At 29.9% G+C, this 14,561-nt stretch overlaps 1 protein-coding gene across 1 annotated transcript in view; it reads left to right on the top strand.

Moving 5' to 3' along the window:
- The window catches only part of LOC106460134 (transformation/transcription domain-associated protein-like), a 262,616-nt gene that overhangs the window by 186,870 nt on the left and 61,185 nt on the right, over positions 1 to 14,561 (top strand). Inside the window, exons 47-53 of the mRNA XM_022386785.1 lie at positions 2,368 to 2,652; positions 5,161 to 5,304; positions 9,299 to 9,699; positions 10,183 to 10,318; positions 11,132 to 11,323; positions 13,338 to 13,693; positions 14,405 to 14,516. Of these exons, the coding sequence (XP_022242493.1) occupies positions 2,368 to 2,652; positions 5,161 to 5,304; positions 9,299 to 9,699; positions 10,183 to 10,318; positions 11,132 to 11,323; positions 13,338 to 13,693; positions 14,405 to 14,516 (1,626 nt within the window). The remainder of the gene's footprint in view (positions 1 to 2,367; positions 2,653 to 5,160; positions 5,305 to 9,298; positions 9,700 to 10,182; positions 10,319 to 11,131; positions 11,324 to 13,337; positions 13,694 to 14,404; positions 14,517 to 14,561) is intronic.

The following is a 14,561-nucleotide window of genomic DNA, read 5'->3' as shown; positions in this document are numbered from 1 at the left end:
AAAAAAAATTTTTTTTTTTTTATATATATATATATTGCAGCCACAATACAAACATCCAATACCAGGGCACAAGTGGGTCATTATGTAATGTGCCCTAGATTTTTGAGGTACTGGCAGAAGTAAGACCAAATTGCTTTGGGGGTACACCATCTATCCAGTTTAACCTCAATTTTGCTGGCCTCATATGTTTAAGAAAAGAAAAACAAAGGAGCTGATATCTGTGCTCTAGCCCACAACACCTCACATCTTTACCACCTAATAAACAGAAAGAAATAATAGAATGCAAAACATCAATGGGATAAACAGCAAAACTGCCCTTGAAGTTAACATTCCAGCCCCCAATATATCCAGCCCCTTGGATATAAATACCAAGATGTTAAGGTATTACTATACTAAGCCAAACTAAAAATTATTGGTTTAGCTCCCATCCTCCATTTTTTCCATTCTACTATCTGCATCTTTAATTGTTCTAAAGAGATCTACACAGTAGCCAGTCTTATATAGGGAAGGTAATATAACTACATTAATCTATCTATATAAAATATGAAATGCCCAATAAGTAATTTCAATTATTTCCTTAACAATAATTTTAGAAATTATTTTTTATTGTGCATATTATAATTTTGTATAAATTACAATTTTTAAATTTACATAAATACTTTTTATATTTATTATACAATAATTTAAAATATTTAATTAAGGTTTTTCTCATCAAATCCATTAAATATCAGTTTATATACTAATATATTAATATTAGATATAAAGCACTGTACATTAATGCAAATTCAACAATACCTAAAAAGCTGGGAGTGTATAATACTCTGTATGGCATATGTTGGTACATTACTGTTTGAAGAGGGTAGTCCAAACATTTGAAATATGAAATCATTTCTTTTATCATAAATATTAATATTACTATAATTTTGTGAGTGTCAAACACTTAAATACACCATTTTGATTACTATAATTATTAATTATTTTAATGTCTAAATCTAAATAATATACTTCAGTATTTGATATAGAAGTGTTCTCAGTCTGAAGAACTGTAAGATAAATGTTACTAATATAATTACTTATTCCTGGATTATTGATACTAATCAAATCATCAATATATCTGTATGTTAAGGAAAATAATTATGGATTTGGAAAATTATCTACAAATTTATTTTTGTAGTAATAAAAATATGAATTAGTAATACAGCTTGAATAATTAGAACCCGTCGATATACCTGTTATTTGTTTATAAATGTACTTATCAAATTAAATATAATTATTATGTATGCAAAAACTGAATATGCTTTTGGTCTTATTAGCAGTGGAAGTTTGTTTTTCTTTTTTCTATGGACAGATCTATAAATTGATCTACTGATGAATTTATCATTTTTACCAAATCATTAAGTGGTATAGACGTAAACATTGTAATGATATTGTATGTTTCGATTGTGTCTGCTAGTTCCATTTTATTTAAATTTCCTAGAGTTTTTAAGACTGGTTCATTATTTTTAATTATCCAGAAATCATGTTTATTATTTGCATTTTGTTGTAATTTAACAATTAACTGATTCAGTAATTTGCTTAATATAATTGCAGGTTGTTTCAATACAGTATTGACTGGACTAGAAATAAAACGAAATTTAATGGGAGATTTATGTAATTAGGTATTCATATTTAAAACTAACAACAGATTTTAAATGTTTTAAAGGGAAAATATTTTCTATTAAAGAATCATGCAAAATTTTAGGAATTTGTAAATCATTAACAATTTTATGTTTAAAATTAATTGCTATTTATGATGATTTTATTATTGGTATTTTTTTAATTATATCATTTAAATTATTTACCTTAAGCCTAAATTTCATAATCTTGGAAATTAAGTGCTCAGCATGATGATTTTGAAAATTTAATGTCATTAAAATATTTTGCTAATATGTTTAACTTTGAAATGCTTAGTTTATATATATTATTGTAGAGTATATATAAGAAGCAAGGATATAAAACTTGTTATCTAAATCTCTACAAAAAAAATCAATAACATTAACCCACAAATTTGTCCCACACATATATATATCACATGTTAATAAACAAATTACATTTTTTACTTCACAAAAGGAACAGTAATCAGATGAAGTGAAAGATGTGAGGCATTGCTTACTACCACATTTTATAACATTTGTAGCCAGAATTAAAAAAAACTATAAACAGCTAGCTATGTTGAATATAATTGACACATGATGGATTTATACTGTCCTTGAATAAAATAAAAAAGTATAATGAAATGGGTACGTGTGTAAATTAATACAGCAACAATCATCAATACTAATATTAGTGTGTGTTTATATATTTATGTGTTCTGTTTTTTTGTCTTAGGAGGAAATTGATATTGAATTATCTACTGATGAAGGGCAAGTTAAAACAACAGGTACTATGACAATGAGTGGCCAATCTCGTCAAAGCTTGGCTGATCCTCGGCAGAACCTACAAGTGTGGATTTCCCGTCAAGCTAAGTTCTTGGAAAGCTTAAGAGATGTGAAGACAATAAACTTTTTGAAAGCTACAATCCAGTTATGCCACATGGAGACCAGCTTGGCTCAGTATCTCTGGATTCAGCTCTTTCCACGACTTTGGAAAATTCTTAGTGAGAGGCAGCAGTCTGTAAGGACCTTTTTTTTCTGGCTTGTTCTTTATTTACTTTTATCTGTTGATTTGCAAACGTATTACAAATATAATTTTGTAAATTAACTGATGCACCTATAATACACAGATGAGAAAACAGAAGCAAGAGAAGTACAGACATATGCAAATCCCATTTTAATTTTAGTTGGAGATCCAATACACAATAAATTAATTTTGTCAAACGCATCCTATTAATTTATAGTCATTGGCATTCTGAAAGTTAACGTAGAATATGAAAGGACTGAAAAAAATGTTTACATATAGCTTTTATAAGTAAAAAAAGCTATACCATCACAAACATGTTATACAATACATCATTTGATAGATGGAAACCTTGACTTTCTATTGGTTATAGGTAATATATAATGAAATGTAAGAGAGAACTATCAACGAATTGTGAAAGACAGGATGTGGCAGGAGGGGTCTGATTTTCTATTTGTTAGCTCTGTAACCAAACAAAATTGAGGACAATAAAAATTTTGGTTTGTTTGAGCATTTGTATTTTATGTTTAATTTTGTACATTTTTGAGAGGTGATGGATAAAATACAGATGATGATATGCTAAGAAAAAATTTGTCATGTGGGTCACACTAGTGGAAATTCAGGATTTTTAAAATATTTCCTTATAGAATTAAGAACTTAAAACTTGTGTACTATTAAAATATGGATTATTATCTAAGATTTTATGCTATTCTAATTGGTATAACATAAACAAAAAGTAGTTTAATAAAATTTTGAATGTGTCATGTGCAGTAAAGGGTACCTGGTGCAATAGGGTTAGAGTCACTGGACTTGGAAGCAAAAAACATGTCAGTGTCATCTTTAACACCTTCCACATTTGCATATGTTTTCCCATTAAGAGGGTGTTGCAGTGAACAAAAAAGATGGTAATCTGATGGTGCCATATCTGGAGAATATGGTGGGTGGGGGGAGAACTTCCCAACCCAACTCCATAATCTTGTGTTGCATGACATTTAGGCAGTTCGCTTAACTATTATACATGATGTGCATTTTTTTGGTGGGTGGTTAATGAAAGTGTTCCAAAACGTGAGTGACATAAATGTTATTATATTAGATAATCTGTGTTTGTCTTAAATCAAATAACACTGCATAAAATTCGTCCATGGACACTTATAAAATGATAAATAAAATTAAATGGTCTTAAATCAGCTCTTCATGTTTCAAAACATCATCTTCAGGAGTGTAATTCACAATATCTCATAAACTTGTTGTACATTCTGTTAAATCATATATTTGTAATAATCGAAAAATGCAGCTGCAAATTATCCAGGAAGAAGTTGAAAATGTTTCATTTTTTCACAATATAAAAACACCCTATCGTTGGATATACAAGACTGTTTAGTTTAATAGTTATTATTTAATTTACTTTGTAATTTAATATTTAATGATTATTTATTTTTCATAACAAGAGAGATTTAAAGATAATTAATTTTTAAGGCAAGAGTTATAACAACTTTGGTTGTGTAACTCGATAAGAGTCGTATGTTTGTGTGTGTGTGTGGAAAGTTTGAGGCCTCAGTGAACAAGGTGTGTGTGTCTCACAAGTGCAAGTTAAATAGATAAAAAGGGAAGTGAAAGTAAAAGTTCAGTCAGAAAAAGTTAGTAAACATGAAGTTTTAAAGTGAGTTTCACAATATAATACATATAAGGACAATAATTTGTCTTGTCAAAGGGTGTTCTAAAGTAATTGAACCCATCTGTGTAGACTTTGACAAAAAGGAGACATTTATTTAAAGTTCGAGATACAACTGTGGTAACCCATAGAGTAATGTAAGTAAACCTACTGCAGGCTGTACAATAAGAAACAAAAAAGAAAAAGTAGTTTGTCTTGTCAATTGGATTCTAAAATAATTGTTCCAGTCTATGTAGACCTTTGACAAGAAAAAAGAATTATTTAGAGTTTTAGATACAACTGTGACATTCTTTAGTGTAAATAATTTTTGTACATACATTTGACTTGTTTTGAATATATTATTTTAAAACAAGAGTATTGTGTGATTGTCATTTATTGTTTGAATTTATCACCAACAAGTCACAGGCACCTACTGTAGAAGAATCCTCAGCCCATATATAAAACCCTGACACATTTAAAGTTATAAAGTAAGAAATAAACAACTGTACTATACTCATAAAAACTTGAATGAACCACATGATGTGTTTTTCTCTAATTCCATAAGTTTTAAACTTCTTTTGAAAATGTAAAGGGTGAGCCTAACTTGCATTCTTTTATCGGGCCCAGTAAACATTAGCACCATAACTGACAAAGAGGACTATTTACTGAATGTATCTAGTGATCTGATGTTAAAATGTTAAGTTCTAAATTTTTTTAATCAAAAAGAGTTTGAATGCATGTAATTATAACTTTTTAGTTCATGAAGCAAAAATAATTATCATTATAAAGATGTATAGCTTTGTATGAATTACTATAAAAAAAACTTAGCGTTCTGTATTTAAAATGCTTTACAGGTTTTAGCTAGTGAGATGCTACCTTTCTTATGTAGTGGAAGTCATGTTATTCAAAAAGACTGTCATCCTAGTGCTATAGGAACATTTATGGAAGCCTTATCTCATTGTGTACCTTCAGTTCCAATCAGACCTTGTTTGTTGAAGGTTGGTAATGTATTTTTTACATGTATCTTATTACCTTGTAGAACAATTTGTATTTACCTTTTTACTTTGTGATTCGGGTATCCTGTGTTTGTTAAAAGGATAATTCTTTGTTTGATAGGTATAAACATATGATCTGGCTTTTATTCTATTTTTTTTATGATTTTTTTTCTAATGTATTTATTTGGTTTTTATACCAGTCAGCCCATTTTGATGTCTACCATGAAAATGCATAATTTTATTAAATTACTCATAGTATTGCACAATGACTTATGCATTGATGTACACTGTATAACTGCTAGTGTATATAGCTGTCACGATTGCATTCTGTGCATCTAGCATAATTTTCTCCCAGACTGGACTTGGCAATAATCTTGTGTAACTTGTTTTTCTACAAACATTTATACTTCCCAGTACTTTCACCTTCTTTCAGGGAGTCATTTTGAAAGAAATAAGTTGTGTCATTGATACAATCTCTCTTGTGCAGTGATACAGAAGTGTATTGCTGGAAAGAAGTTAAAAGCACAAATTAGAGAAATGAGATAACAATATTTCATTGAGAAAATATAGAAAATGCAGGCATCTCATTGAGTCTGTAGTAAACAGTAATATGGTTGTAGGCCTTTTAAACTATTAAAAAAATGTATTGACTACAGCCAACCTGTATTACTTGAGAGATATGGGTTTTTCTGTGGATGCTAGTGTCTTGAGTTTATTTATATGTGCACTTTAATTCTTTGAATGTCTTGTTACTAGAGTTTCCTTATGTTATAAACAGATAGAGGAACTGATGTAATCTCTTCTGTAAGAGATCCAGCATGTCATAATGGTTAATGTGCCAGCCTATGAATCCAAGGTCCATTGTTTGCATCCTGTTGTCTCTTTGGGACCATGGATGCATTATAAGGGTGGCAGTCAAACCTCACTATTTGATTAGTGTAACTCGAGAGTTTGCGGTGAGTGCTGTTGACTAGCTGACTTCCCTGTACTCTATTAGTTCAAAATTAGGGATAGATAGCATAGGTAACCCTTCTATAGCTTTGTGCAACTATCAAAAATGAACAAACAAGCTCTGCTGTAAGAGAAACAGTCATTATTGAAAATTTTATTATTGATTAGTCTTACAAACCCCCATAAAAATGTAACTTCCCTATAATCAAACCCATCATCAGTTTTTATTCTATACTTACTATTTATGGTTAAATAACTTTTGCTATGATAGATATTAAAATGGCTTGCTAGTACAATTAATTAGTTTTCCCCTCATAATTTGCAAACAAGAAGTAAATTTATGAAATTATATTGCTTGTAGTCAGCTTACACTGCATTTTCAATTTGTATTTAGTTTTAGTATATTAATTAATAGAAATAGTTTTCATTATGATAAAGTAAGTATTGGTTTCTAAAACATACTTTTGAAAAGTTTCACATGAATAACATGTAGTAATGGTTTGTAATAAACTGTTGCTCCCAGTTAATCAAAAACCCTCTTGCAATATTCTGTGAAACATAATACCTATGCAGTTGGCTGGTGCATTTGTAAGTACTGAATGAGTGCTTGTCAAATGAAGGAAAACTGAATGAAACAAAACATTCAAATCAAATAAATGGATTTTATACTATCACTAATTTTTAAATATTTTGCTTTAATGGTAAAGAGTTTGACTGGGGAACTGACTTACAATTAATTTATTTATTTACCTCCCTCCATACGACCTGGTCAAAGTATGCATGTCACAACCTTTTACAGTGTTACATTCAAAATGTAAGTAAACAGCATTATTATCAATGTGTATTAATAAACTTGGCATGAAAACAGTTTATAGTTCATATTTTCAAGTTTTAAGTTCTTAATTTGGAAAATAAATATGTAAAAAAATCTCAAACTTCATTTTCCTGTGTCATGTGACATGTCTGAACTCTGAATTCCTCCACTTAAAAATTTTCTAACTTCTAAAATAGACAGCTGTCGTTTCCAACCAATTAGAATCACAAATTATACACAAATACAAGAAAGAATGTAAAATGCAAACCTCCTACTGTTTTTATTTGCTGAGACATTGTTAAATTTTTCATATCCACCAGATAAACTCTTCCTCTCTATTTCTCTGACGTTCAAGATTGCTTGCTAATCAACTTTAAATGGCTGATTGGCATGGTTATAACTAATAAGAAGAACATATTCTCCTGTATATGAAGCTTAGAAAAGTTTTAGGTTAGATTAGGTAACAATAAAGAAAGTAATAAATAAATAAAAAAATTTCACGATGGAATGTTTACGAGTAGCCCATGACTTACATAATTTGATATGGTAACATGAGCTATACATTTGCCAGGTGATTTTCAACTTGTGTGGGAGGAATATTAGTTAAACAAGGTTCAAATGGCAATATAACAATAAAATTGAACTGTAAACAGATGTATACTGTTTGGAGTTTAAAAATTGTTAGGATCAACAAATGTAATTTCATGTTACAATTTGAAGTCATTCTAAAAAGAATAATATCGATTTATTTTGTAATGTTTTTATGGTGATTATAAGATTGGTCAAATTGACTAACTTCGTATAGAGTTAGGGTAGAGAAAATAGCAAATAAAGTACAAAGTTTTACTGAAAAGATGATTGAAATTTATTTAGCAGCTTTTAGAGAGTATGCAAATGAAATTTGAGAATTCTAAGAGGAAGAAAAGTATTTTTATCTTAATATGAAAATCACTTTGCACTTAGAGTAGTAAACACTTTGACTCCATATATTCATGGAGAAATTTTTAGAAAAAATACTTCATTAAAAATTCAGATTTCATTATTTACAAATGACTCTTAATGATTAATGTAAGCTTGCAAAATTTTGTGGAGTTATTAGGGGTTATAGTATGGAAACTGAAAATGTCAATTTTGGGCAATTTGTAGGTCAAATTGCCCAAGCCCATAGCAAGTGTTAAATAAAACATTTAAAATTACTTTAGCTCAAGCACTTGTGCAAAATATGACACTAGTTCACATTAACTGTACAAGAAGTAGCTAATGGGCTCCTATTGTAAAATATGACACTAGCTCCCATTAACTGTACAGGAAGTAGCTAATGGGCTCCTACTGTGATTTAACTGTACAGGAAGTAGCCAATGGGCTCCTACTGTGATTTATTGCTTTTTACATAAGGATTACTATTGTAGTGGTACAAAGCATGCTAATAGAACTATTCAAAAAGAAAAAATGTAAAAAAAGGTTAGCAGTTGAAAGTAAGTAATTGGAACTGTACATTGATGACTTTTCTACTGTAAGTGCTAGGGTAGAGAAAGTAAGAGAAAAAATACTGGGATGTTTTTAGTCATTCCATTATACTATAATATCTACGTGAATATTTTATATCAATCTGAAACAGCTTGAATTTTTTATACTTAAATTCAGGTGTTAAGTGTTGGGTTTAGTCATGCCAGAAGTTGATATTTGTAGTTTTTGCTTAATCAAATTTATTATTCGTTGGAAAAAAAGTTACATTGTAATTTAACAGCTTAATTCTTTCTTGTAGAGGGTTACCTCCTGTGTCATTTATTGAAATGACAAAAAATATACATATGATATGAAAAGTTCAAGTGATGGTGAGAGATTTCAAACAGATTGTAAATCCATTTTTGCAAAAAATTATCAATTCTTGGCATATTACCTAAGAAGTTTGCATTATATTTTTATATGAGAATTACTGAAAATATCATTTAAAAATTATTTTAAATAACTTAATGTATTTTTGTTTTGCCATTTACTTTAATGATGCAAAAATAAATGTAAGGTTAAAATTAGTTTTTACAAATGTTTAAATAAAATTGCTCCTGAACTTATTAGCAAGTCCCAAATATCAAATGGAAACTCCATGTGAAGTTCACCAAATTTCACAAGTAGACTTCAGTGTTTTAAAATGTGTTTAGAATTGCTCATTGTGATAATCTATTGATTTTACTTGTTATTATGAAATTTAAATTTTTTATTAACTTTAAACAGTACCTTGGCAAGTCTCACAATCTATGGCATAGAACATGTCTGATGCTAGAACAGATGGCTTTTGAGAAGGGGATGGGAGCACAGATAAAATCTCGTGCTCAAGCTGCTGCTGATCTTTATGAGTTTGAGCCAGTAACATCTCCTCAACAGGAAACATTAGATGCTTTGGTTGACATGTATTCTATGTTGAAGGAAGAAGACTTATGGGCGGGGCTGTGGCAGAAGAGAGCCAAATATTCAGAAACCAACATGGCTATAGCATATGAGCAGCAAGGATACTATGATCAGTCTCAAGGAGCATATGAACTGGCTATGAGCAAAGCAAGACAAGAGCACAATACTGCCCCAGCTTCACCAGCTTTACAGAGTGAATATAGAATGTGGGAAGAACATTGGATCAAGTGAGTACAAACTATTCTTGCACAACAAAATGAGTACTGAATACCCATTTTCATCTTTTATAAGGATTTTCAAAACAGTGGATCAAAATGTCTTTGAATAATTTCCACTAAATATAATTCTGGTTTATAAATGACAGACTTCTTGAATAAACTTCTTTTAAAAAGAATGTGATAAACCCATTTAAATTTTACTGTTTACTTACAGATTCATGTTTCCCACAAGAAATCATGTTTGAACGGATACTTAATAGAACTTACCCAAAAGTTTATATACTGTTTTAGGAATCTAACTTCCAATGTTTGATATTGATATGTGGTATTTTTATATACCTATATAGGACCAAACAGATACCAGAACTCTGTTTCAAGAAATGCTGAAGTTGAAGTGTTGCATGTGATGAGTGTTATTAATAAGGTTATTATGTCATTTAGGCTAATGTTTGTAGAATGTTGCAGGAATTTCAGATATTGGTTTTCTTACAGATGCTCTAAAGAACTGAACCAATGGGACTTACTTTTGGACTATGGAAATACAAAAGGCTGTAGTAATCCTTATCTTGTGTTAGAAAGTGCATGGAGGGTTCCCAACTGGACTTTAATGAAAGAGGCACTATCACAGGTAATACAAAGCTTAAGCTAAATGGCCAACCAGTGATTTGTCCTTTAGATCACATGACTGATTATTGGATGCTCAAGTTGCATACATAAATGTTCCATTTTTACAACTTATTCATGAGTGACCGTCTATGTGAATTGAGGGGGTGTTCAACATGGTTTTTTGACATTGGTTTTGATTTGTCATAGCTGTAATATTGTAACTTCTGATTATCCTTTGTTTTGTACAATGAATTCTCCCCATGGTGAAAATAACCATGAGAGGAGCCAAGGATTATTGTAAATATTTTTAGAAAACTTAAATTGGAAACTTGAATGTACATCATGTATTAGTAAAGAAAATATACATGCAACAAATGTAAAAAAGTTGTCTCAAAATCACTTAGTTTACTGTGCCAGGAGGCTATTATAATGTATTAAAAGCTTTTTTTTTGTCATGAAATACATTGGTGAGCTGAGTGGTGGTATAATTTGTATTTTGTTTTTTTAACTATAGAATTCATCTAGACATTTTTTAGCATTTGTTAGATAGACATTAAATTATTGACTGGACTATTAGGAATTATCTGTGTGTTATTTTTAGATCTACTGATCTTAAATTAAATAATATCTTGTATTAAACATAAATTAGAAATGATTTGTGGTTTGTCTGTTTCATCAAATTGTCAAAAATTACAATGATATAAAGAAATAATTGCATTGAAATCATTCATTTGGAATAAGTGCCTTGCTCTGATTTTAACTCAAAATTATTCTATATTCAAGCATAATTTTGCTGTGGCTGGCAAGAAATATGAAAAGTTTTGTTTTTGATTAGGTGGAAAGTAGCTGTCCAAAAGAATTGAGTTGGAGAGTCAATTTGTATAAAGGATTTGTAGCCATCTGTCATCCAGAAGATCATTATTTGAGTCTAGTTGATCGTTTGGTAGAGTATTGTACAAATCTTTGTATCAGAGAATGGCGTCGATTACCACACATTGTTTCTCATATCCATCTGCCTATGTTACAGGTATTTGGGATTTTTTATTATTACTGATGTTTTATGAAATAGAAGAATTAGCTTTTTGTAACATTCTTTTTGTTTATACAGAAATTCCTTTTGATATAACCCTATCACTGTGGATATCCTTTACTGCGCATGACACAATGTTTTAATGTTTTAACATTCAAAAGTTTATTAAACTACTTTTTGTTTATGTTATACCAATTAGTATAGCATTAAATTTTAGCTAATAATCCATATTTTAATAGTATACAAGTTTTAAGTTCCTAATTCTACAAGGCAATATTAAAAAAAACTGAATTTCTTCTATTGTGAAACATGACAAATTTTCTCTATGCATCTTCTCTTCTGTATTTTATCCACCACCCCTCCAATAAGTACAAAATTAAATGTAACTCACTCACCATAAAATCGTCATTGCTCAGACAAACCATAATTTTTGTAGCTTTCAATTTTGTTTGGTTACAGAGCTTTCAAATAGAAAATCAGACCTGTCTTGCCACATCCATCTGTCACATCCTCTCTTTCAGGATTTGTTAATAGCTCTCTGTTATGTTTAATTGTATATTACTGATAACCAATAGAAAGTCAAGGTTTTCATCTGTCAAATGATGTATTATATTATGTGGTATTCTGAACAGATAATCATCAATTACACTTGTAGTACAGGATTCATTCCCACGTGAAAGCTAACGACTAGCATGGATGAATCTGTAATGGCTCTTGTCGCATAGTAAGAAAGTGAGAAAAATTGCAATTGTTAGAGGAAATTGTCTGTTTTTTGCATGTTATTATTCTATGTTCTATGGTGCATTATTTCATTAAATAAAAATTATTTAATGCACTACTACCATTAGTATAAAATAGTAGGGTTAAGTGTCATCAATAGTCAACAGAAAAAAAAATATTTTGCACACAGACTGTTCAAAACAAATACTCAATATATTCATGAACAAATCTTCATATTAGTTTATTAAAAATACTTCACTGAAAAACTGCCAAATTTTGTTAAGATATACACACTATATTGAAAGTTAGAAGTATTAAATCTATAAAGACTAAACGAGTACAAAGAGGTCATGTGGTCGGTCAAATTGATCGAGCCCATGTTGAGAGCGTTAATAATAAAACAGTTTTTATCAACTGTCTTTTGTTTTGTTCAGTAATGTGCTTTCAAAATGTCTTTTGTATTAAACTGATAAAGTTTTTTATGCAGTACCTGTATTATAATTGACTTTCTAAAGAATGGAAGTATTATTACAACTTGAAATTATAAGTGCCAATATGAAGAACCAAATTTTTAATTTGAGAAATCTTCTGAACCAGTTACTCCAAAAATATGTTTTCTCTTTATTGCGATACTTAAAGACTTTTTCTGTTCTTTATTTAGAACACGAATTTCAGTATTATATATACGTTTATATGTATGTAAAAGGCTTGAGTAACCTGTTCAGCAGTTCTTTACAAAAATTATTTATATAGTATTTTAGAGTAACCATGGTATAAACTGTTATAAACTTTAATGTAAAAATTGTTAATAAAAATTATCATTGGCTTACTTGTTACTAAACTCTGACCATTGTCAGAAGAAAATCGAGGCTTTAATATCCTTTTCAAGTGTCTTGTACCTCGATAGTACTATTGTGTTTATTGCTGTGTCTTATAAAATACAATTTTTAGTATGTCTGTGGGTTAAAAATCAATATAGTTTCTGTGTGTAGATATTCATGGCTTTTCCATATGGTTACCTAAAATACAGAAAATAATGGAAAGCATGGAATTTACTTTTGAGCGTAATGAACAAATTAGAATGAAAATACTTCCACTAACTCTCTGCAACTTTATTGAAACATCAACATTTTATTAATGTGTTTTTTGATTGTGACAAAACTTCTGTTTAAACACATGAGCAAATTTTACTTTCTTCATAAAAGGAATAGAGTTGAGTTTGTTGTCATTTGAACAACAATTATTCATGGAAATTCAAACATGTTATTATAGTAATTTGAATCGTTCTCAGGCTGCCCAACAGATAATGGAGCTGCAGGAAGCCAAACAAATTCACCAGGGCCTTCTTCCTACTAATCTAGGCCAGGCAAACAGTCTTCATGATATGAAAGCCATTGTGAAAACATGGCGTAATCGTCTTCCTGTGCTTAGTGATGATCTCTCTCATTGGAGTGACATCTTCACATGGCGACAGCACCACTATCAGGCTATTATAGATCATTATGATGGCACTCCAGGTAACCAAGCTGACCAACAAAGTCCCCAAGCAATGCTTGGAGTACATGCTTCAGCCCAGTCAATCATTCACTATGGTAGGATTGCCCGAAAACATGGTCTTACTGGAGTATGTTTGGATTCTCTGAGTAGGTGGGTAAAGTTTTGTTATATTGTTATTAACAATAAATTATTTGATATTTTTCAGATGAACTATTTGAATTTTCAAGCTTTTCTTGAAATTAAAATATGATAACAAATTATAACCTTTTAAATTTGTAGATATTTGAGTTTAAATACCCAGAAAAAATTTTGTATGGATTAACAAAATGCAATAAATATGATTGTTATCACAGATAAATAAAATATCTGAATATTTAGTATACAATTTTCATAGTACCAGAATTTCTTAACACAGTTAAGACTGATAAGTTCTTTTGGTCTTGGTGCAATTTAAAGGTTAGCATGTCAAATTGAAGGATTTAGGTTCTGAGATATGATGCTGCTGAATAGACACTGTTCTTCAGTTCAAAGATCCAAACAGAACACTCATGGTAACAGGCGCTGCTTGGTGCCTGCTATCACTTTCATCAGTAGTTCAAAATGAGGGCTATATTTAATTTTTGGTATGTGTAATTGGATGTGTGTTTTGGTATTATTGTTTTGACAAGTTAAACTGTTTGTCAAAACTAACATCAATGTATATTATTTCAATAATTACCTTAAATAAAGAATATCATACATATGTATACTTTCTCTGCATTTTTAATAGGCCTGTGAGTTTTAGAAGTTGCTATTCTCATTATTTTTATTACTTTTGTACATTTGTACTTCTTTATAAAATGTTATTTTTCTGCTTTCCAGGATTCATACCATTCCAAGTGTGCCTATTGTAGACTGTTTTCAAAAGATCAGACAACAAGTAAAAAGTTACATCCAAATGTCTAGTGTTATGGGTAAAAATGAGCTTCAGGAGGTAATTATTTGTTCCTCTTAATAGCTGTTTATTTTTTTTTTCAAG

The sequence above is a fragment of the Limulus polyphemus genome, unplaced genomic scaffold (genome assembly GCF_000517525.1).
Source record: "Limulus polyphemus unplaced genomic scaffold, Limulus_polyphemus-2.1.2 Scaffold716, whole genome shotgun sequence".
NCBI lineage: Eukaryota > Metazoa > Arthropoda > Merostomata > Xiphosura > Limulidae > Limulus > Limulus polyphemus.
This window is presented reverse-complemented; position numbering and strand designations above follow the sequence as displayed.